The 21,351-nt window shown below is 35.1% G+C and overlaps 5 protein-coding genes across 7 annotated transcripts in view; 3 read left to right on the top strand and 2 right to left on the bottom strand.

Moving 5' to 3' along the window:
• The window catches only part of LOC136783316 (rho guanine nucleotide exchange factor 12-like), a 29,390-nt gene extending 15,324 nt beyond the window's left edge, over positions 1-14,066 (top strand). For both annotated transcript variants that reach the window (XM_066743401.1, XM_066743411.1), the window contains 10 exons: positions 3,186-3,318; positions 3,403-3,484; positions 3,572-3,624; positions 10,330-10,592; positions 10,662-12,086; positions 12,181-12,357; positions 12,435-12,655; positions 12,740-12,890; positions 12,973-13,019; positions 13,100-14,066. In XM_066743401.1, the coding sequence (XP_066599498.1) occupies positions 3,186-3,318; positions 3,403-3,484; positions 3,572-3,624; positions 10,330-10,592; positions 10,662-12,086; positions 12,181-12,357; positions 12,435-12,655; positions 12,740-12,890; positions 12,973-13,019; positions 13,100-13,198 (2,651 nt within the window). In that variant the 3' untranslated portion in view covers positions 13,199-14,066. The remainder of the gene's footprint in view (positions 1-3,185; positions 3,319-3,402; positions 3,485-3,571; positions 3,625-10,329; positions 10,593-10,661; positions 12,087-12,180; positions 12,358-12,434; positions 12,656-12,739; positions 12,891-12,972; positions 13,020-13,099) is intronic.
• Positions 14,067-14,475: 409 nt separating this feature from the next.
• Positions 14,476-15,875, top strand: LOC136775714 (uncharacterized). 2 transcript variants are annotated; one of them, XM_066730736.1, is made up of 4 exons: positions 14,476-14,904; positions 15,128-15,364; positions 15,447-15,506; positions 15,688-15,875. In XM_066730736.1, exons 1-4 carry the CDS (start codon positions 14,641-14,643, stop codon positions 15,751-15,753), a joined length of 627 nt encoding a protein of 208 aa, XP_066586833.1. In that variant the 5' UTR covers positions 14,476-14,640; the 3' UTR covers positions 15,754-15,875. The 2 variants fall into 2 exon arrangements, with proteins under 2 accessions (XP_066586833.1, XP_066586823.1); XM_066730726.1 differs by lacking the exon at positions 15,688-15,875 and having other exon boundaries at positions 14,481-14,904; positions 15,447-15,666.
• LOC136775700 (trafficking protein particle complex subunit 13) lies at positions 15,719-17,826 on the top strand. Its single transcript, XM_066730701.1, has 9 exons — positions 15,719-15,891; positions 16,042-16,210; positions 16,282-16,494; positions 16,565-16,688; positions 16,760-16,856; positions 16,972-17,198; positions 17,304-17,404; positions 17,472-17,619; positions 17,686-17,826. Exons 1-9 carry the CDS (start codon positions 15,849-15,851, stop codon positions 17,776-17,778), a joined length of 1,215 nt encoding a protein of 404 aa, XP_066586798.1. The 5' UTR covers positions 15,719-15,848; the 3' UTR covers positions 17,779-17,826.
• A 40-nt stretch (positions 17,827-17,866) lies between these two features.
• Positions 17,867-19,547, bottom strand: LOC136775706 (GPN-loop GTPase 2). The gene is made up of 6 exons (XM_066730713.1): positions 19,256-19,547; positions 18,884-19,191; positions 18,600-18,805; positions 18,427-18,541; positions 18,170-18,365; positions 17,867-18,104 (listed from the first exon to the last, which is right to left on the bottom strand). Exons 2-6 carry the CDS (start codon positions 19,002-19,004, stop codon positions 17,867-17,869), a joined length of 876 nt encoding a protein of 291 aa, XP_066586810.1. The 5' UTR covers positions 19,005-19,191; positions 19,256-19,547.
• On the bottom strand, positions 19,017-19,624 carry LOC136780532 (proteasome assembly chaperone 3-like). Its single transcript, XM_066738961.1, has 4 exons — positions 19,588-19,624; positions 19,469-19,478; positions 19,256-19,423; positions 19,017-19,191 (listed from the first exon to the last, which is right to left on the bottom strand). Exons 1-4 carry the CDS (start codon positions 19,622-19,624, stop codon positions 19,017-19,019), a joined length of 390 nt encoding a protein of 129 aa, XP_066595058.1.
• Between the last annotated feature and the right edge of the window lie 1,727 nt (positions 19,625-21,351).

Below are 21,351 nucleotides of genomic sequence, written 5' to 3' on the forward strand. Positions count from 1 at the left end.
TTTATAGTTGGATTGTGGGATTATAATACGTGTTCTTCACGTGGAAATAATTTAATCAATCAATTTTACATTTTATAATCTAGAAATTATTCCATTCAGTCAAACGTAAAATTTTCCTTACATTTTAATGCAATTTTCTCCTTAATAATACTCATGAAATGTAATTTTCCATTATCACATTTATGCAAAGCAAATTATGGTTGAATTGATAGTTGGATTGTAGGATTACACTATGTGCGTTCCATACGGAAATAGTTGAGTCAATTAATTATCAATATTAAAGTTTGAAAAAAGTTCATTCAGTAAAATGCAAAATTTTCCTCGCTTTGCAATACAATTTTCCCTTTAATAACACCCATTCAGTGTAATTTTCCATTAGCACATTTATGCAAAGCAAATTATGGTTGGATTGATAGTTAGATTATGGGATTAAAATACGCGTTCTCCATATGTAAAAATAGTTGAGTCGATTAATAATTAACATTAAAGTTTAAAAAAAGAGTTCATTCAGTAAAACGCAAAATTTCCTTACTTTGTAATACAATTTTCTCTTTAATAATACCCATAAAATGTAACTTTCCATTATCACATTTATGCAAAGCAAATGATGGTTGAATTGATAGTTGGATTGTGGGATTATAATACGTGTTCTCCATGTGGAAATAGTTGACGCGTGGCCGCCAGTGCAGCACGCGTGCCTTTCGGTAGTAAAGCTCGAATTAGAACCGGAGTAGCTCGGACCAAGAGCCCAAGGTTCTGTTTACATGGAAAATTACGTTTAGATAGGTGTGTAAGGTGCATGCGCATCGCCCAATAATTATTCCAATATTCGCGATTTGCACGGCCGGATATTTTGTTCCCGAGACAATTTATGAATCCGTGTCTGGTAAGTAGCATATCCACCGGGTGGTCTATACTATAATAAACCGGTGGAAACTCGAATACTGTACGACTCGAACATCTGGCGAATAATTATTCCTTTCCGTAATGATAAATAATTCATTCGGAAAAAATTCCTATCATTCACATTTTTTAATTTAGTTTTTTCTGCCAATAAAATTTATGAATCCGTGTCTGGTAAGTAGCATATGCACCGGGTGGTCTGTACTATAATAAACCCATGGAAATTCGAAAACTGTAGCATATGAACACTTGGCGAACAATTATCTTTTTCAATAATAAAAAATATTTCTATTAAAAAGAAACTGTTTAGAATTTTTAATAATAATTTTGAAAATTCCTCGTTAACCAGAAATTAAACATTTTAGGTTTTTAAAAATTATTATTATTCTAGTAAGTTTAATTTAAAACGAGATTTGTTACAATTGATAAATTGGTAAGAAAGTAAGAAAGAATTTACATTTTTTTAATAATTGCTTTACTCGCACATAACTCGATACCTAGAGGTAATTTTAGTTGAGCGTAGTTCGAGATTTTTGTGGACCGACGAGTATACGTGAATTTTCCCGTTGCCCGGGGATCAGTCTGGAGTTTCTTATCAGAGAAGTGCGTTAGCGTAGTGGAAGTTGGCTAAAGGACGTTCTAACTATAGCCGGAGCATCACCTTAAGGTAGATTAACGTGGAGCGTGTCGTTGGAGTATGGCATAGCAGCAGACAGGGAGGGGATGCCGGTAGAGTTTTGGAGGGCGAGGGAACCAGACATAAGGGGAAGGAAAATAAAAAAAATTTCATGGCACGAGCCAGCAGAAGGAGAAGAGAAAACTCGCTAGGCAGTTTCCGGCCTGCGCGACACGCGCCTACACCGCATCGCGGCTAAAAATACTCCTCACTCTAGTCAACCCTCATCCCTCCTGCATTCCAACCCTCCAAATTTATCCCCGACCCCCCTCAGACTCATCCTAAATATTCCAATCAATCACACACACACACACACACACACAAATTCACTCTTGCTTATTTTTTCTCCCTTTTTTTTTAAATCTATTCCAAATATAGATTTTTTGTATCTATGTGCGAGGTTGAACGATCTATCGTTGGTGAAAGTGATTGTTACTCCCTTTAGATTCCTTTTAAAAATTCTTATAAATTTAAAATGTTTAATTATTTTTTCATCTAATTTTTAAAAATTTACTGAATAAACATGTTTTTTTAATTTAAGTGAGGTTGAAGGGTCCATTATTGGTGAAAGTGATCGTTACTCCCTTCAAGTTCTTCTTCAAAATTCTTATTAATTTAAAGTATTTAATTATTTTTCATTCAATTTTTCAAAATTTACACCATAAAAATGTTATTTGAATTTAAGCGAGGCTGAATGAACTACCGTTGGTGAAAGTGATTGTGTTACTCCCTTCAGATTCCACTTAAAACTCCTTATCAATTAAAAATATTTATTTATTTTTTCATCCAATTTTTCAAATTCTACTCCATAAAATGTTTCTTAAATTTAAGTAAGGTTCAATGATCTACCATCGATGATAGTGACACCGATACTCGTTCTACAACTCCGATTAATAAAAAATGGTTACTTTTTTCCCTATTTCTCACAATCTACTCCAAAGAAAAGTTTTCTAATTTTACACGAATTTGCATGATCGACTATTGGTATATTAAACCAAATAGCAATTACATTTGAATTCCCTAGCGTGGATACTAATACAATGGTACTTTCGAGATTCTCCAGGAATAACACTGTTAAAATAAGTGATAGCAAAAAAATCTCAGCAGTGAATTAAAACTTTTGTAAAAGTTTCGAAATCGATTAACGTTCCTTGCACACATAATTGCAGCGAATGCAAAGTCAAAACGCTCGATCATAAGCCAAACGAAGAAGCAGCAGCAGGCTGATGGTGTGCAGCCACTTAAATATCTAGAGCGAATCGCAGCTCTCGAACTGCATATACATAACGCGGCGAAAAATATTGGCTCGTGCACCACTCGAGATTTTCCTGGAATTCTTCTTTCGTGTATTCCCCTAATCAAATATGTCCTGTTTGCCAATCTCAATCTAAATAATTCTCATGCCCCAGTTCACTTGGATATTTCAAATATTTCTATAGCATTTTTCTTATATATATATATATATATATATATATACTGGCTCGTATCGATCATTCGTTTTTATTTATAAACCATTGAAAAATGTAATTTTTATATATTGGCAATATTTGCTCGTTATTCTTCAATTTTAGTTATATCGCGTAACTGACATTTTTCCTGGTTTTAGGAGACCATCGTGGAGGCGGCATAACCGGAAACTCTCGCAGCAACAGTGAAAGAGGTCGCATTTCCGCTTACGGTTCCGGCGATCACGCCGATAGTATGGACGATCCTTCCTCGAGAGAAGACATTTCCGAAATGCAAGTATTATTTATCCAAGCACTTTTCCTTCATTATTCTACTTCACAATATTCACCTTTAATTGGAGTATTATCGATCCACAGGGTACAACAAAATATTTCCAATAAGCCAAAGACGTCAAACATTAACAGATCTGAAAGTTACAAGGAGCGGATACATCATAAAGTAAGAGAACAATAGTTTTTGTTATTAAAGATATTCTTGATTTTTCCTTCATCGAACGTCTCACTCATGGGAATATTTCATTTTCAGCGGCAGCTACGAGAGAAACGAAAGACCAGCGATCCAAATCTCTCGAAAACAAAGTGAGTAGGATGTGCTGTTTTGGGCTGTTTGTGTTGTGTACCTGGTTGTGTTTGTTTCTTGACAAATCTGTGGGAAAACTCACGAGACAAATATTCTTGGTCCATTGCAATAGCACTTCAGTGCTTCTGCTTCATTGGATCCTAGAATAACATTTTCGCAGAACTAATATGAGCAATATTCACCTAAGATGCAGCACTAGGTACACGAATGGTCTCAGGCTGACAAATAAGAAAAAATAATTTTCCCACGAAGCTCCTTCGATAACTCGATGAAACTATCATACGAAAATTTGACGCAATCGTTTCTCAAATTAAATCATGATTAATACGACATTTGTTCTCTTACCTGAAACTGAACTGTTTTATTCAACGAGTATTTTTCGGTAAAACTATTGTATTTAAAAATGATCGAACGACCTTGGTTAAAAAATTGTCTTTTTTCGTCCAAGGGACTAAAATAGTAAACGACATTGCAGAGAAGGCAGCCAGAAGACTGTTCAATCTTACTAGGACCGTAATAATTCTCAATTATCATCCTGCTCGCAACGTTATAATACGATCTGATAATGGTCAGTTTTCTGGCAAGCGTCAAGCTGGTTGATTCACCCTTTTGATAAATTGGTACGACATTTAGCAGAAAGTTGCCGTTACATTATTTCAAGCGAGACTTGTTTATCTGCCACAACGAAATTAAATCAATCTGATTTATCGCTCCTGCTTTTTATTATTATTCTCGCAAAATGGCAAATTCATCGGTACGTTTGGAGGAGAGTTTTCAGGAGAAATTCCGTTTATTTTCGAGCGAAATTATTATGATTGTAGTCTGCAGGGAAATAAATGATCGTTCTCGAGCGAAAAATTGCGATGTTCGGCTTGCCGTTTGTAGTAGCGAATCTCGCTGATTCCGGTGACCTTGGTGCGTCATCGTCATCTGGCATGACAGTTACGACTGCCCGCGTACCGCGAAACTTGTACTTATAGATTTTTGGCATTGGTTTGGACGCGTTTGAAAGATTCCCGAACTTCTTCTGGGGTTTTTTGTCGCCACGCCACGCCGGAGAGAAGCACGTGCGAACGGCGCAAACTCGCCAGAATCCCTCGGTACTTGCTGTGTTTCGTAAAGGTGTGTATCGGAGCCAGCAGGCCTTCAGTGTGACGCTCAACGTTCAATTTCGCGGATGGCTATTGCGTCGCTTCATCGGTCTAAACGCCCACGCGACCAACTTCGATCCAAAATCCGTCCCACCATCTCTGAAACCTTCTTGCAACCCGCCAGAATCATTCCTAAACGAGACCGTTATCTTCCGGTTGTCGAGAACCTCCAACGACTGTTATCCTGTGGAAAAAGAAAAATTTCCTTCCAACCTTAATTTAGTCACTCTAGACAATTTTAGCCGAATATTTACCTACCTTGAAATTTCACTCTTTAAACCGTTCAACCGCGATAATTTGTAAACGTGATTCACGGTAATTAAATAATTACTATAAGTATAATCAATGAACGACCCGTGGCACGATAAGAAAAAACCATGAAGATACAAAAGTGTGTGGATTTCTCATTTTTCTGATTTTTCCTACGTCGAGTGTTGGTTCCTTGTGAGTCTTCTTATTTCAGTGTAGAGATAGCATAGGAATTTGATTTTGCCAAAGATCCATCAACGAGTTCTTCTCTCCGGAAGTTCATCGATAGCGTCACGTTTCCCGTATAAACAAAATAATATGCAAATTTCCGGTTCCCTGGGAGAGAAAAACGACTCTTCGTGCTTCCCTTCGATATTTTTATTATTCAAATTCCGTCGATCCTCTCCCAGAGCCAGGATATCCTCTCCAGCACCCTATCACTGTTTTTACAAAGATTTTTGTTCTTCAGGGTTATACTCCTGGATGTATCGAAAGGGAATGTGCGATATCGTTGAATTTTCTCTGCTTTCCTTCGTAGTCTCAGGGAAATCGATGATGCGTCTGGTTTTATTGGGAAGTTAATGTTAACACGGCGTAAACAATGTACAAGGAAGATATAAACAAAGTGCGAAGGCGTAGAATGTGTGGACGCTGTTTCCATCGCGAAATGGGTGACTCACACGAGTAGTCCCCCAATGATGAAAAAGTACCAACAGAGCGGATGGTTTATAGTGCACAGGACTAGTGTGACCGATCGATAAAAGCTTCAAAGTTTTCTATTCTCGTAAACTGAAAAAATTACCCAGTCGCAATTAAGACTTACCAAGAATTAATTAAATTCATTCGAGCTAATTTCTTTATATATAGGACTCACCAAGTGATTAATCCATAAGCTAATTGAACCTACGTACGTAAGTCGAACTTTCGATTTACCTCGAGTGTCTTTGAGATTATTGACCCTTTGTAAATTGGAGGCCCCAATGAAAACGCGTTGCTACGTAAAATATATTACAAGCTTCGTGCTTTAGACTCCTGACTTTCTTAAATAAACAAACCATTCTGTGCACGTTGGTCTAGCTTGTCGTGGGTTTCCTGCACTAGTAACTGTTGTATATTTAGTTTATTTTATGTAAAAACATAAGACACTAGTCTCTGGGTTAATTAGAAAAAAATTCGTGTCCCCTTCAATTTGATTGCAAAATTGTCTTTTTCGTGAATTGGAGATCCCTCAGGAAACGGATTGTCACGTAAAATATTACAAGCTTCATGCTTTAAATTCCTGCTTTTCTTAAATAAACAAACAAATCAGTGCACGTTAATTTAGCTTGTCATGAGTTTACTGCACCAATAACCCTTATATATTTACCTTATTTTATATAAGAACATAAAACACTAATGTCTCAATTAATTAAAGAAAAATTCATGTACCTCTCGATTTGATTGCAAAATTCTTTCTTTTATATCGTAAAGATTCCTCTGAAAAACATTGTCACGTAAAATATTACAAGCTTCAAGCTTTAGACTCCTAATTTTCTTAAAAAAACAAAATTCATTTCACGTTAATCCAGCTTGTCGTGGGTTGCCCGTACCAAAGAATCATTGCCCAGCTAACTCATCCTACAAAAAGAATCTAACAGAAACGCCTAGGTCGATTAAAAAAAAATTCGTTCCACTGCAAATACTCCCAATCTCTTCGTTCTCCACTTGACATCTCAGCGAGGGTTCTATGAAATATAACAAGATTTTCTTAGCCGCTCCTCGGGGACAATGACACATGGTCGAATTATTTGTCGTCGGTTCGAATGTCGGATCACCTTTGACCTTTCAAGTTCAAGCGCCCGTGCTGAGCCTGAGCCGGGTAATAATAGGTAAACTCGAGACACACGTGTTGTACAGCTATCCACGCGTCACATTCACGCATATTTGGCGCTGCTGTGTGTGGCACACGAGCCACGGCTTTGCGGTAAATGACGAATAACGGCTTAACTCTGCTTCGTTCTTCCCCACAATCGGATCGGACCCGATGGGTCTGAGAAAGATTGTCCAAATAAAAGAAAGAAAAAGCCAAAAATTTTTTTTCATCTCGCTGATTATTTACGTTTCTTTTGTTGAGTCTTGGAGAAATTTTTCTCGAGCTGCTGGTGAAAGTTGCTAGGGATTCAGACTTGGAAGAATACAGAGGTGAATCGAGCAGTTGCAATTGATTAATTTGGCGAAGGGAGACGGGTGTATACGTCATTCGCTTAATGGACTGGGATAGAAATGTTTCCACGAAGAAGTAGCGCTATACGGGTCATGTCGATTGCAATTAAATTCAATCAGCGATGATTGAAAAACCTAAGCTCCCATCCATCCTTCCTGGCTCTTCGATACTTCTCGCTCTTCTTTCTCCTTTTTCCGCACCTTCGAGGGACTCGCTGGTTGACTGACACGTACAAAAACCACATAATAATCGCTGCTCTATTTTTGGAGCCTGCGAGGAGAGCCCACATGTCCCTGACGCGTAGAGCTAGATTCTACGGCTGAACGTTTGCTCTTCAAGGAATACTAACCATATTTATTTCCACCATTGAGCAAACAAACTAAACCCACCGATAAATTACAAAACCTTCTCTAATTTTTTCCATCCCCCCTCTTTCTCTCTCTTTCAAGATTCCCTCCTCGAGAAAATCCAATCAGCTTGAAAATGAAGAATTATTTCAAAATTTAATGGTACTCGGCAGAGCTTGAGATAGTGGATATAAAATTCTTTGAGGAAAAGATTGACTCGTATCGATAGCTACGAGAGATAAATATTTAATTTAGTATCTTTTATTATTGTAAAAATTTATATCGTGTCTTTTGTATAATTATATAATTGGACCTGTAAAATTCTGTACAACGGATTACCTTATTTATCTTGCAGTGTATAAATGAAAAAATCGCCTCGGGTTTGGATACTCCGTACGGAATAAACTCCAGGAATTAAACTCCATCGATTATCGAATTTTTCGAATTCGAAGGGGAAACACTGTGTAGGATGATTTTTTTAATTAACTGGTTTTTTGCGAGGGTTTTGCAAAGGATATATATCAAGGTATATAGTGTATTAAAAATAGTCGACTTTTAGCTCCATTGCGATTCTAGGCAGGTCGCCCACGCAAGCTATGACTCTGGCGTTTTTAAAGCAGTATGGCTGTGTGCACAGGCGCGCGTACACCATAGTTGGACGCCGTGTCTATACCTAGGGTTGATTAAAGTGATGAAGGAGCGGCTTCGATAAGCTTCGGCTCGATCGACACCGATTAAGCCACGACACTCGCATTCCCTATCCAGTTCGTTTACTTCTCCAAGAAATATTTCACTCCCCAAACCGATCTACACGCGAATCACGAAACTTTCATTAACCGTGTAAGAACTTAACTCGTCGCAGACTCAATATTGCTTTATTAACATTGATGCCCTACAATCAAGAGTCTCACGATCCTTCCGGAATCACGATGAAATGACTGGAAAGAATTGAATGAAAATGTTCTTTTTTGTGCATTTGTTGTTAGAATTTATTCAAAATGTTCCAAAGTCGATTGTTATTTTTTGATGAAAATTTGTAATGAATCATTAATCGTGTAAGAATTTAATTTGTTGCAATCTCAATATTGGTTTATTAATATTGATGCCCCACAATTAAGAGTCTCGTGATTCTTCCGGATTAACGATGCAATGAATAGAAAAAAATAAATGAGAACGTTCTTTTGTATATTCATTGTTACAATTTCTTCAAAATACTCGAAAGTCAATTGTTATTCTGCGACGAAAGTCTGGCACGAATCACGTAACTTTCATTAATCGTGTAAGAATTAAATTCGTCGCAGACTCAATATTGCTTTATTAACATTGATGCCCCACGATCAAGAGTTTCACGATCCTTCAAGAATTACGATGGAATGAATGAAAAAATTTTTTCTTTGTGTATTTAATACGAAAAATTCCTTTAAAATGTTCAAAAGTCAATTATTATTCCGCGATAAATGTCAGTCGCGAAGAATCATTCGAACTGAATAATTTAATTGGGTGTAATGATTAATTCAATCTTTGAGAGTCATTCAAGGTTAATTAACAGCATAATCTTCGGTAATTATCGTGTAAAATACAGCTGGTAGATCATGAGAAATTGGAAAACAATTTATAAAGCGAGTAACAGTAATTGAATACTGCAATAACGACGATAGTAAAGGAGTGGCTTTGATTAAACAGTACCTTAATAGAAATCGATTTACGTAGACGCGATTCACGTGGTGTTGCACTCGAATTTTTCAGTTCTATTTCGGAAGAAAATGTCATTGATGAAACTCTGCGACAACCACCGCGTGAATGAATGATAAAATCAATATTTTAGGAACTTTTAACAAGGTCACTTATATATTCATAATATATTCCTGGTTGTGTATCGTTTGGAGTGAAAGTCAGGGTAGCTTGAAATGTCATTGGGTTGTTATTTCACTCCGAAAAATATTAACCTTTAGGTCTGAAATTTCCACCCGTTCGTACTGCTATAATCATTGTGTTGGAAAAAGTCAGGAAAATCATTGCGCAAACTTTTATCTACTCTCTGTTATACTTCATAATTAAAAAAGATGAGAACGGAGACCATAAGCGAATAATTCATTCTGTTAAATCCTTGAATAAGACACTGAAGGATCGTTTTACAACTTGGTCTATAAAGTTTCAGCCCTGAGAAACCTTATTCCAATAAATTTGATGGATGTTAATGGGAAAAACGTGTCTATTCTGTAGAAAATTGCGCAAGTGCATTACACAAGTATTTGAGACGTAACGGGTGAATATAATGCGAGTCGATTTCATCCCTTTCAACCCCCGGTAGAAGCCGTTCCGGCTAACAAGATACAAGAATGAGGCAACGAAGCTCTCGACGAATTCGACCTCGGCCCCATTCTCGCAATGACGAAAGCGTAACCAGCCCCGTTTCACACACGGAGTCCTCATCGCCCTTTGAATCATCCGACGGAATCCTTAAAACTTACTCCAATACCGATGATAACGTTCTGGATGTCCTAACCGATAGTGGGAATAATGACAGGCTTCTGGTTTCTGAACGACGCACTCGCTCGGAAAGGTACCATTCCTAATGAGAGTTTATTCTTTATTCAAACCAATTAGCTTCAAGTTCATCCCAGTTAAAAAAGTCAGCCTGAGATTATAAATCATTCGTGATATGAAAGTTTAAAGCTCTTGTTAGTAATACGTAGGAGGGTAATTGTCGTGAAGCGAGATGCAGAATTTTTAACTTTTTAATACCTTTTCCAGTGACTGTGGAGAGCCACCTGGTTCGTTCCCGGGTAATTCTGCTGGTAGTTCGTCAAACAGTAGTTTGTCCACGAGAAGTTTGGATAGTCCAAGTACGAGTCTGGAACAGGTTCATCCCACTGCAGGAGCCGCAAACGCTTCAACTTCTTGGGATAGCGACGTTGATGTGGAACCAGATCCTCCGGAATGGAGCGTTGGGGTTCCTGAGGAAGTTCTTGCGCGACTCAGTGTCGCTGAGAAGAAGAGGCAAGAAGTGATTAACGGTTGGTATTATTTTTAATAACGATAAGATTGTTGATGGAAAAGAATTAAATTGCAATTTTTTTTCTCAGAATTGTTCCATACTGAAAGATCTCACGTACGAGCTCTACGTGTCCTCTCCTACGTCTTCCATAAACCCCTATTGGAATCACAAGTACTTCCCCTAGACCAGATACAATTACTGTTCTCAAATTTGGACGAGATGGTGACAATCCACTCTCGATTCAATCAGGCGATGAAATGTAAGAAGAAGGAGAACCCTTGCGTTGGTGACGTGAGTGATCTGCTGCTGGAAATGTTCGATGGAGATACTGGCGAGGCATTTGAACGTGCAGCATCGATTTATTGCGCGAAGCAGCAAGTGGCTTTGGATGCTCTTCGAGAGAGACGAAAGAAGGACCCGAAGCTCAATGCGTTCCTCAATGACGTCGAGGCTAATCCCTTGTGCAGAAGACTGCAATTGAAAGACCATATTTTAACTGGAATGTTAAGGCTGACTAAATACCCCTTATTGTTCGAGAAACTAGTGAAGTATACGTCTGAGAACAATGAAAAGGAGAGGGCTGCTGTGCTGAGAAGTCTGGAACGTAGCAAAGAGATTGTTAGCAGGGTTAATCAGGCTGTCAGAGAAGCCGAAGACTATCAACGTCTTGCTGAGATCCAGAGAACCATTGATAGATCAGCCTTCGACAAGTTCGATCATCCAACGGTGCAAGAATTCAAGAATCTTGATATCACGAAGCGCAAGCTGATCTACGAAGGCCCCTTACAATGGCGAAGAACCGAGCAGAACAGAGCAAAGCCTGTGGATCTGCACGTTGTTCTGCTGGACGACACGATATTCCTTTTGCATCGCCAGGACGAGAAGTATCTTCTCAAGTTCATCAATACGAGTCAGGCAAATTCGGTCCTGAGCCCTATAGTTAAGGTGTCCACAGTTTTGGTTAGACATAACGCGGTCGATAAGAATTCGTTGTATTTGGTAAATACTTCCCAAAATCAAGCTCAGATTTACGATTTGGTGGCAGCTTCGCCTGCTGAGAGAATACTGTGGTGCAAGCACATTTCTGAGGCTGCCGAGGCCTATAAGTCTCGCGATAGGCATGGCAGAAGATCCACGCCTTCCACAACACTGCCAGAAGAGCCTATACCTACGATAGAAGAATCTTCTACCGAACCTGATCACATTTCTGAGAAAGCAGAGCAGGAGCCTGACAAAGATATCGTAGATGACTCTGCAAATATTGAAAACGAAGAGGCAGCTGCTGAAGCCTCTACGCCAGAATCTTCCGCTCCTGAACCTTCCGTTCCTCAGCAATCTTCCCCTCAGCAACGGTTACAGCAACAGCCAGCACAGGCGGAATCTCCAGGTGGAGGTGCAATGGCTGATTCTTTGCGTATAACTACTTGTACGCAATTTGTACTGGCAGATCCGGTGGAAGTTCATGCTGAAGTGCCTCCTGTACACATTGCTGAACCGATCCTCACACCAATGGGTAAATTAATTTTTGTTTTAAATAATTTCGTGATTTACAATGATATGTTGTATATTTGAAGAGATATTGACGTGCTCAAATACCTAATTTACAGAATGCTTAAGGCGAAAAGACGAAGTAATAAAGAAGGCATTGGAGGAAAAGCAATTATTGGTAGCAGATATTTTAAATATACCGAAAGAAGATTTTGAACAAGTCGCGGATATAGCAGCAGAACCATCGAGTGTAGAGAAAGAACCAGCAGAATTGATTCTTGCGGCTATTAATCAAGGTGCGAGGACACAAATTTATTTTAGAAACTAGTATGTTTGAGAGAACTATTAATAATGTCACTTTTTCAATATTTAGCAAATCAATTAGCTGCAATGTTAAACTCTGCACTGAATGTAACTGAGATAGAAAGCGTTCTTGTGTCACGTGGTTCATCGTCGACTCCAGTTTCACCGGCTTGCGAAGCTACAGGGTGTCCTGTACCACGAAGCCATTCTCTTCCCACGCAACCATTGGTACCAGTTGCTTCAATCCAACCAGTTTGTCATTCATTAACGTCTCAGCTTTCGCAACTTTTGGTTAATATTTAATGAAGCATTTGTATGTTTTATGAAAAGAAATAATTTATGTATTAATTATTTGGTATTGATATTTTTATACAGGAAGTAATAAAGAAAATAGAAGATGAACGAGACAAACTGAGGAAAGAGCTACGTAGAAGTAGAGAGCGCCTACACGCTTTGGATTCTGACGCACAACGTCGAGAATTTTCTGATGCACCTACTACCACGATGTATACTCAAACAGAACCCGGTTGGTTAATAAGTTTCAATTCATAATAAATTTATTTACTCAGATCATTCTGGATTCAGTGAAAAAATTCTTTATTATACAGGTGAAACTACACATAAGGAAAGTTGCACCGACGATCTTAATAATGAAGTAAGAATAGATCTTATTGTTGAATGTTTTTTAATTTATTTTTAGATTATTAATTTATCGGTGTAATTATTTGCTTATAGGAATTTGTTGACGCTCGTGGCGATACGGACATAGATAACATAGTGGAGCGCGTTCAAGTTGATGGTGAAATAGCAGTAATGGGCGATAGCGTTGGTTGAAGAAAGACATCGTATTAATTCATAATAATTTGATCTGGTGCATTTCAGGAGTGAATCCGCTTTTTTCGGATCGTCGTACATAAAGAAATCAAAATTGTGTAAAAAAATAATTACAGATGACTGGTAGCTGTTTACTGATTACAATAATGTTAGATATCTATTTACAAAAATCATGGGTCAATGATTAATAATGCCTTTACCAAAGATTTTATGTAAATAGACCTATGGACGCAAAAGGAAAGTAATAATTCTAATTATCACAATCTAATTCGGAGTGGAAAGTTAAATTTTTGACAATATTCCGGCAAAGGTACTTAAAGGATATATTTGGCAAAAATAGGAATAAAGAAATACCCTTAAACTATTCACTTTTGTGCTTATCGAAATACGTACTAACATCATCACATTGCAGAGAATTATATACTCGCCGCTTGGTGCTATTTAGACTAAATATATGAAAGAGTTCCTTATATTTCACATTTTTTTATATGCGCATATACTTTAAAACTGAACTTTTAATAAATGCTAGTTTTATTATAACGTATATTCATATTCAATAAAATGTGACACGACGCGAGGCAATTATTATCGGAATGTAATAAACAAGATACTGTCGCCTATCTATTATCTCCAAAATATATCATACATTTAAAAGCATCTTTGTATTTTTTAAGTCCTTCAGAGGAAAACTTGTCTACTTACATAAAATCTTGGCTACTATTGAACACTAATAATTCCCTACCTAATGATGAGCTACGAAACATTTATAAATACAGCATTATGTATATGTATAAAATATTTAATAACATTATAAGTTAATATTATTATATTATTATCATTATTGCATTAAAATACTTATTAAATTGTATATTCTGTTGCAATCATTTTTAAGCGTGTATATAATATTCGCATTATAAGAATCTATCTACTCACAAATCTCTATAACTAATGTTTCATTTAAGAAGTCATTTTATTTATTGATATCGTATATATTACATTTTTGAGGAATTTTAACTTTTATGGCACATTTTATATTCAAAATAGTCAGGATATATCTCACATATTGATTTTATACACATTTGATAAAAATATGGTTTAATTATTCATATCAATTTATAACAAGCAACAGCAATGAAATAATAAATAAATTTCGTAAAATTCAGTTTTTTCATGCAATACCATCATATTATCAAATTAACCGCATTCCATTATACAAAAGTTTGTGTGTGTGTAGAATATTATAAGATTATTTATTTTAATACATACAATGTTTTATAAATATTCTTTTAATATTCTACGAACTATTGAATTTACTGGGATATTTTCAAGAAGTAAATTGTATTGTATTTTATTTCATATTATATTATTATAATGGCGTTATACAATTTACGGTATGATCTTGTCCAATCTTTATAACCACGTGTTGATGAAAATGTGACTGAATGATTTGGATCGGCAATTTGCATGTTATTCGTTTCTCAGTCGATGTTTTGATAAGAAGTGAAAAGATCTTTTATTTCGTTCAAACGTTCATTCCAATATTAATAAGTAAAATGCGAAACATTGAAATAAAAGCCAAGGCTTATAATCCAGAGATAATTTTAAAGAAAGCAGAGGAATTAAGTAATAGCGAGGGCGTGATTATTCGTCAATGTGATACTTTTTTTAAAGTTGAACACGGTAGATTAAAGTTGCGTATATTTGAGGTAAGGATTTGTATAGAATTTATAAAATAGTATTTGAACTTCTTTGTTAATTTCATTAATGATTTTTTTTATACACATTATGTACATTATTAATAGCTTAACCTAAAACATTTCACTTTTCTTTATTTTCTTAAAAATATTAAATATTTATTAAGCAAAAAAGTTAAAAATATCTTAACTTCCAAACTGTTTATGTTTATTTATTTATTTTAATTTATTATAGAACGGCGATGGAGAACTTATTTGCTATAATAGGTCCAATATAGCAGGACCGAAATTGTGCGATTTTAAAAAGCTGTCATTAGATTCTAAAACGGCTGTAGAATTAAAAGAAATTTTAACTGTATCTAACGGAATAGTTGGCGTGGTTAAAAAAACTAGAAGATTATTTCTCGTTGGTCAAACTCGAATTCACGTTGACCAAGTTGAAGGCTTGGATGGAATTTTCATGGAACTAGAGGTTTTTTTCACTATTTTTAAATTAATAACAACAGTATATAATTGATAAAGTTAAGCTTATTAGATAAACCAAAACTGTTTAGGTTGTATTAAAAGATGACGAGACTCAAGAATATGGGCAACAAATTGCTGATGATCTAATGGTAAAATTAAACGTGAAAACCGAGGATTTAATTTCTGTTGCCTATATAGATTTATTATTGTCAGAATAAAAACTGGAAGACTAATCCCCTACTTGATATACTCTTTTATGAACATTTTATTATTTTTTTATAATAATAATATCTCAAATAAAATTTTTTGTATTATCTGGTTGTTTCTTAGGCTATTTACCTAACTTTCTGCTTGCATGATTGCATCATGCATGCCCGCTCGTGGTATGGCAGCTGATGGCAGCCTAGTACTGTCAAATGTCATATATCGAACTGACATTTCTACTTATAAACCTTTTACTTTTTAAATGGTATTGTTGAAATTTATGAACAATGGACACAAAGCCGAAAAGCGAACATTTATTAGCTTTAAAAGGTACTTGAAATAAAGCTTTTTTGAGATTCAATAGGTATTTATAGGTTAAAAAAGTCCAAACATATTAGGTTTCTTTATATTTAGTGAAACAATAATAAGTATTTCCTATATGTGTTGCTTGTTTAATATACGTTCTTTGATGTATTTTAGTTATGAGGCTAACCAGACCTACAATAGCAACTCCTATAATTGTCCCTTGCGAGTCAACAGATTTACCAGGTAATGCGTTAAATGATCATTTAAAAAATGATTGTACAGCCCTACAGGGTATGGAAACCCTAGCTGTTGGACAATTTATGGTATTACCACAAAGCTTTGGGTAAGAGCTGGTAAATATTAATTTTACAATTATTTTTTGCTTAATAGATAAATGCTTAATTTACATTGCAGTAATATTTACTTGGGAGAAATTTTTTCAAGTTATCTTTGTGTCCATAATGGTAGTAGTCAGATAGTAAAAAATGTATCAGTTACAGCTAATTTACAGACTGGCACACAAACCATCTCTTTGTCTAACAATAAAACTGAAGTAAAAGAGCTAGCACCTGATAATACAGTTGATGAAGTAATTCATCATGAGGTGAAAGAAACCGGAACTCATATGTGAGTTGCAACTTTAAATTTTTTGAGTTTTAGCAATTTAAGATAATTATTATAGAAATACTTTTATCAGTCTAGTATGTGAGGTTATTTATACCCCAACAAATCCATCTTCTACGCCACAATCATTTAGAAAATATTTCAAATTTCAAGTACTTAAACCATTAGATGTAAAAACAAAATTCTACAATGCAGAGGTAAATTATTTGATAATCCTCTTACAAGAGAGTAAATTATACATTAATAGCTGCTATTTTTTAAAATATAGTCAGACGAAGTATATCTTGAAGCTCAGATACAAAATTTAACTGCTGGTCCAATTTGTTTAGAAAAAGTATCCCTAGAGTCTTCGCACTTATTTAGCGGTAGGTTTTTACTTCTATATATCGTTCAGGTATAGCTTGCTTTTACTACTTGGCACAAGACCATTGTGTCTTTTTATATATAACTTGAAGTCTACCATTTATTTAATTTTTTTAGTATCTACATTAAATACCAATGATAAAAATGAATCAATTTATGGCTCAGTTAACCTGCTGGATAGTGGCTGCAGTCGACAATATTTATATTGTTTAACTCCACAAGCTACTTTATTAAAAGATTTAAAAATGATGCAAAATGCTACTAATGTCGGTAAATTAGATATTGTTTGGAGAAGTAATTTAGGAGAAAGAGGAAGGCTGCAAACAAGCCAATTACAGAGAATGGTTTGTCTTGTACAAAATAATAATTATATTTTATCTCTGCGACATTATTTCAATTTCGAAATGAAGTTTCTATCACAGAAATTAGTTTAAACAGTATAATTTTAGGCACCTGAATATGGAGACTTAAGGGTTACCATGAATGATATTCCTATGCACGTGTATCTCGAAAAACCCATCAATTTTAAATGCCATGTAATTAATACTTCGTGAGTATAAAAATATACCTCCGTCGTCTTGAACATGTATAAATATTGTAAGCTAATTTGTTTACAGGGAGCGCAATATGGATCTTGAATTAAGCTTACATTCAAATAGTTCTATAGCTTGGTGTGGAATATCAAATACGATGATAGGTACTTTAAAGCCCGGCTCTTCTATTGATATCCCGCTATGTTTAATATCAATGGTAGCTGGTATTATAGTAAGTAATTGAAGTAAATTTTGTTATTTAACATTGATTATACCTTTAAAACATATTATTTTTCAGACAATCTCGGGATTAAAATTGACGGACACATTTTTAAACAGAACATATGACTATGATGATTTAATTCAGATTTTTGTTAATCAGAATGCTTAGCCATTTCTTATTTCAATTAAAATATAAATTATATAAATGTTGACATAGTCGTAAGATTTTAAATTTTCTTTACCAAAATATATTTTATTTAAAAATAACTATCGATTGTTGACATTTTTTCTGTTTCACTTGTAGCACCAACTGCACATGCAAGCAAAGTTTGCACATCCTTTGGCTCATTTCCTCCAAAAATATATCCATTTGCTTTGTCTACTGCATTTTTTACTTTTAGTAGTAAAGCTTCATTGGATACATCCAATGGGATAAAACTCACTAAACTATAGTCTTCAATCAATGATACAAAAGCTGCATTAAGTTTTTTATATCTAAAATAATAATGGCCATTTTACAAAGTTATTAGTGATAATCTAAGGTGCAATAAGGGTCTTACTTTGCAGTTAATGGATGCTCATCCAGCTTTTCAAGTAAATACCTCAGGTCCAGTACTTCGGTGTAAAAATCTATATTGAAGTCCAAACGGTCTTTGAACTTTACCAGTTCATCCAACTTTGACATTACATTAATATGTGGTAGTCCTAATTGAAGCATGGAGGTGGTACATAGAATCAAAGAGGATAAATATTTTCCTGGAAAGTATCAAGGATTTTGTTAATATTATTTTAATTTACACTGAAGGAACATGCTTACCTGGATCACTACAGTGATGTGAATCTATTAGCTGTACACTACACAGTCTGACCAAATTCTGTCCTAATTTTTCAGCAATATTGCTCACAGCTTTATGATGAGTGTATAATTCTACCTATGAAGAAAGCATTGGTAACAATATTGTATGTAAAATTGTATAAAGATTAACTTACTTGTCCAGGACAATCAATTATAAGGTAGCAATCTTTGAAATCTAGAATTTTTGAAATTAGCCAATGTACATTAGTTTCTAGAAATTCCATACAATACATCAAAGCCCCATTTGGGCCAAGACCATAAACTGACATTACTTCTTCATGCTTAATTAATTCAGAAATATCAGCTTTTGGGATATATTCCATATTCTCATTAGCAGGATCTAAAAAAGGTAAATAGATAATTAACTATAATATACTTGAGCAACTTTACCAATACTTCTTAAAAGTTATAGGTATACCAATATTAATAATTGCAACTTTTCGCCCAATTTTCTCTAAGAATTTGGACATGGCATTGCAATAAGTAGTTTTTCCACTTCCTGGTGGCCCAATTACTAATTGCCCAAAAATTAAACTCATTTTTTAGCTAAATTAATTATCGTCAAATGCTTTCATTTCTTTTATAGCAGCAACAATGGCTTTCAAAGTTTTTGATTCATAGTCTTTTAGACCAATTGACATTAATAACGGTTTTTCAGTTTCAAAGTGGTCAGCAATAAATCTGGCAGCAGCATGAATTTCTAAAGATTCTTTTCCAAACAGAGTTCTAAAAAATACAAATTATGTTAAATCACAAAATCTAATATTAAGATATATGAAGAGATCTTTACTTTATTCTAAAAGTTGTGCCATTAAATTGATTAATCGCGGCTTCACGATTCACTGATAGCAATGTACCAAATTTCTTATATTGGGTTATGATTAAAAAAATGCGATTACTGTATTTTTGCACGACAATATCAGTGGAATTATCGTTTATAACAATTGAACAAGCATGCCTAACCATATTTTTTTATTAAAAATCCTTCAATTGTCTTACAAACATGTATAGAACTGTTTAAAAACGAATAAATATTGAGTCACTTTTTAGGTTAGAGACGCAAATTTGAAGTTCGTAAAACACGAAATTGCCGATTCATTGAGTCGATGATCGAACACTCACGCTTCTCGATATTTTTGGCACTAAAGAGTAGCGCCATTTAAAATTAAATAATACACTTTATTTATTTCTAATTTCTCTTTCTGGCAAAACACATATCTTATTAAAAATAGAAAAGCCTATAAAAACAAACGTTAAAACTAAGTGAGAAGAATATGCAATAGAATAGAGTAACCAGCAAAATATAAGAAAACGAAGTATAACTAAGACAAAAAATGGGAAAAAGGTGGTAATATTTATAAGAAGACCAGCTAAGATAACAAAGAAGTATAATAAGGGCGGAGTTGTGCGAGAGGTGAAAAGTTTTTTTCGCATGTATTAAAGTTATCCCACGTTGCTAGCATTGAAGCGTCTCCAGGGATACCTTGCCATGATATTATTCGCCGTTTGTCCCCCAGGAATGTAAGAGCGGAACAGTGCGCGTTGTTTCGGCCTACAAGTCTCTCACGCCATCCTAAAACTTAAGTTTATTCTATATATATGCGTCTACGAGGCTGCATAAATATAAATAACGTGAATCCACCGGACACAGTGAGAATTCATCCACCCAGACATTCACTTATTATTAATTTATTGTATAGGATTAATTATAAATAACTAAAATTGAGTCTTTCATCTTTATTAATAGTCCGATAATATTTATGAAAATTAAATAAAGGAAGTTCAATTATAATTCGCGTGAATTTTTCAGAAAGCTTTAGTTTTGATTTTGTCTCAAGGGTAAGATTTATTTTTCTAGTGGAGGGTATAGATTAAAGCCACTGAATCTCGCATAAATGTTGTATCGGATTTTTCTGCATTTTTCTTTCAGTTCGTATCAGTTGGAAATGCGGAACACACACGTGCCAAAAACTATTCCTTCTTCCTTGGAGGGTTGAGGGGAGGGGGGGGGGGGGAGACTCCTGAGTGATAATTCTGCAGACCACAGTGTGGTTTTTCAGTTCTACGAATAAGAATTCTCGGAAAGACGCTTTCTACGAGGAGGAAGAAGAATATTACATTTCCGGCATAGGAAAATCAGTGTAGACGTAAAAATGGCGGATTAAAGGGGTGTAGGTAAAAAGGGAAGCGTGTAGAGCGACGATAAACTTTTTCCCTTATACTATTTTCCTGCTTCTCACCACTTCGTTCCAACTGGTCTGTAATACGAATTACGAATTGGCCCCTCTTGTTGAATTCTTCACCGGAAGCCTTCGCGACGATCATGACGGAAAACCATTTCTTCTAAATTAATTTAACAGCCGCGGTGGAAAATGCAAGTGCTATTCTTTCACCTCGCATTTTTAACATATTAAAAAATTCATCAATTTTATCTTAGATTAATTTTGAGTGTCGATAGTAATTAAAAGAGTAATTTTATGTATTAAATTAATTATGAAAAAAATAAAAACTACCCTATCCAACTGATTCAATCGCTGCAGTGACAAAAGTAAACGTTGGCTTTTCATCGTGCATATAATTCATTAATTCAATTTTACATTGATTTCAAGTGTCGATTATATTTAAAAGAATTATATTACGCATTAAATTAGTTAGAACAGAATAAAAACTGCCCTATCCGACTGATTTAATCGCTGCAGCGACAAAAGTAAACGTTGGCTTTTCATCGTGCATATAATTCATTAATTCAATTTTACATTGATTCCAAGTGCCAATTATATTTAAAAGAATCGTATTATGCATTACATTAGTTAGAACAGAATAAAAACTGCCTAATCCGACTGATTTAATCGTCGCAGTGATAAAAATAGACGTGGTTTTTCATCG

This window comes from Prorops nasuta, unplaced genomic scaffold (genome assembly GCF_024137725.1).
Source record: "Prorops nasuta isolate Cenicafe-Biocafe unplaced genomic scaffold, Cenicafe_Pnas_1.2 PNAS00002, whole genome shotgun sequence".
In the NCBI taxonomy this organism is placed as follows: Eukaryota; Metazoa; Arthropoda; class Insecta; order Hymenoptera; family Bethylidae; genus Prorops; species Prorops nasuta.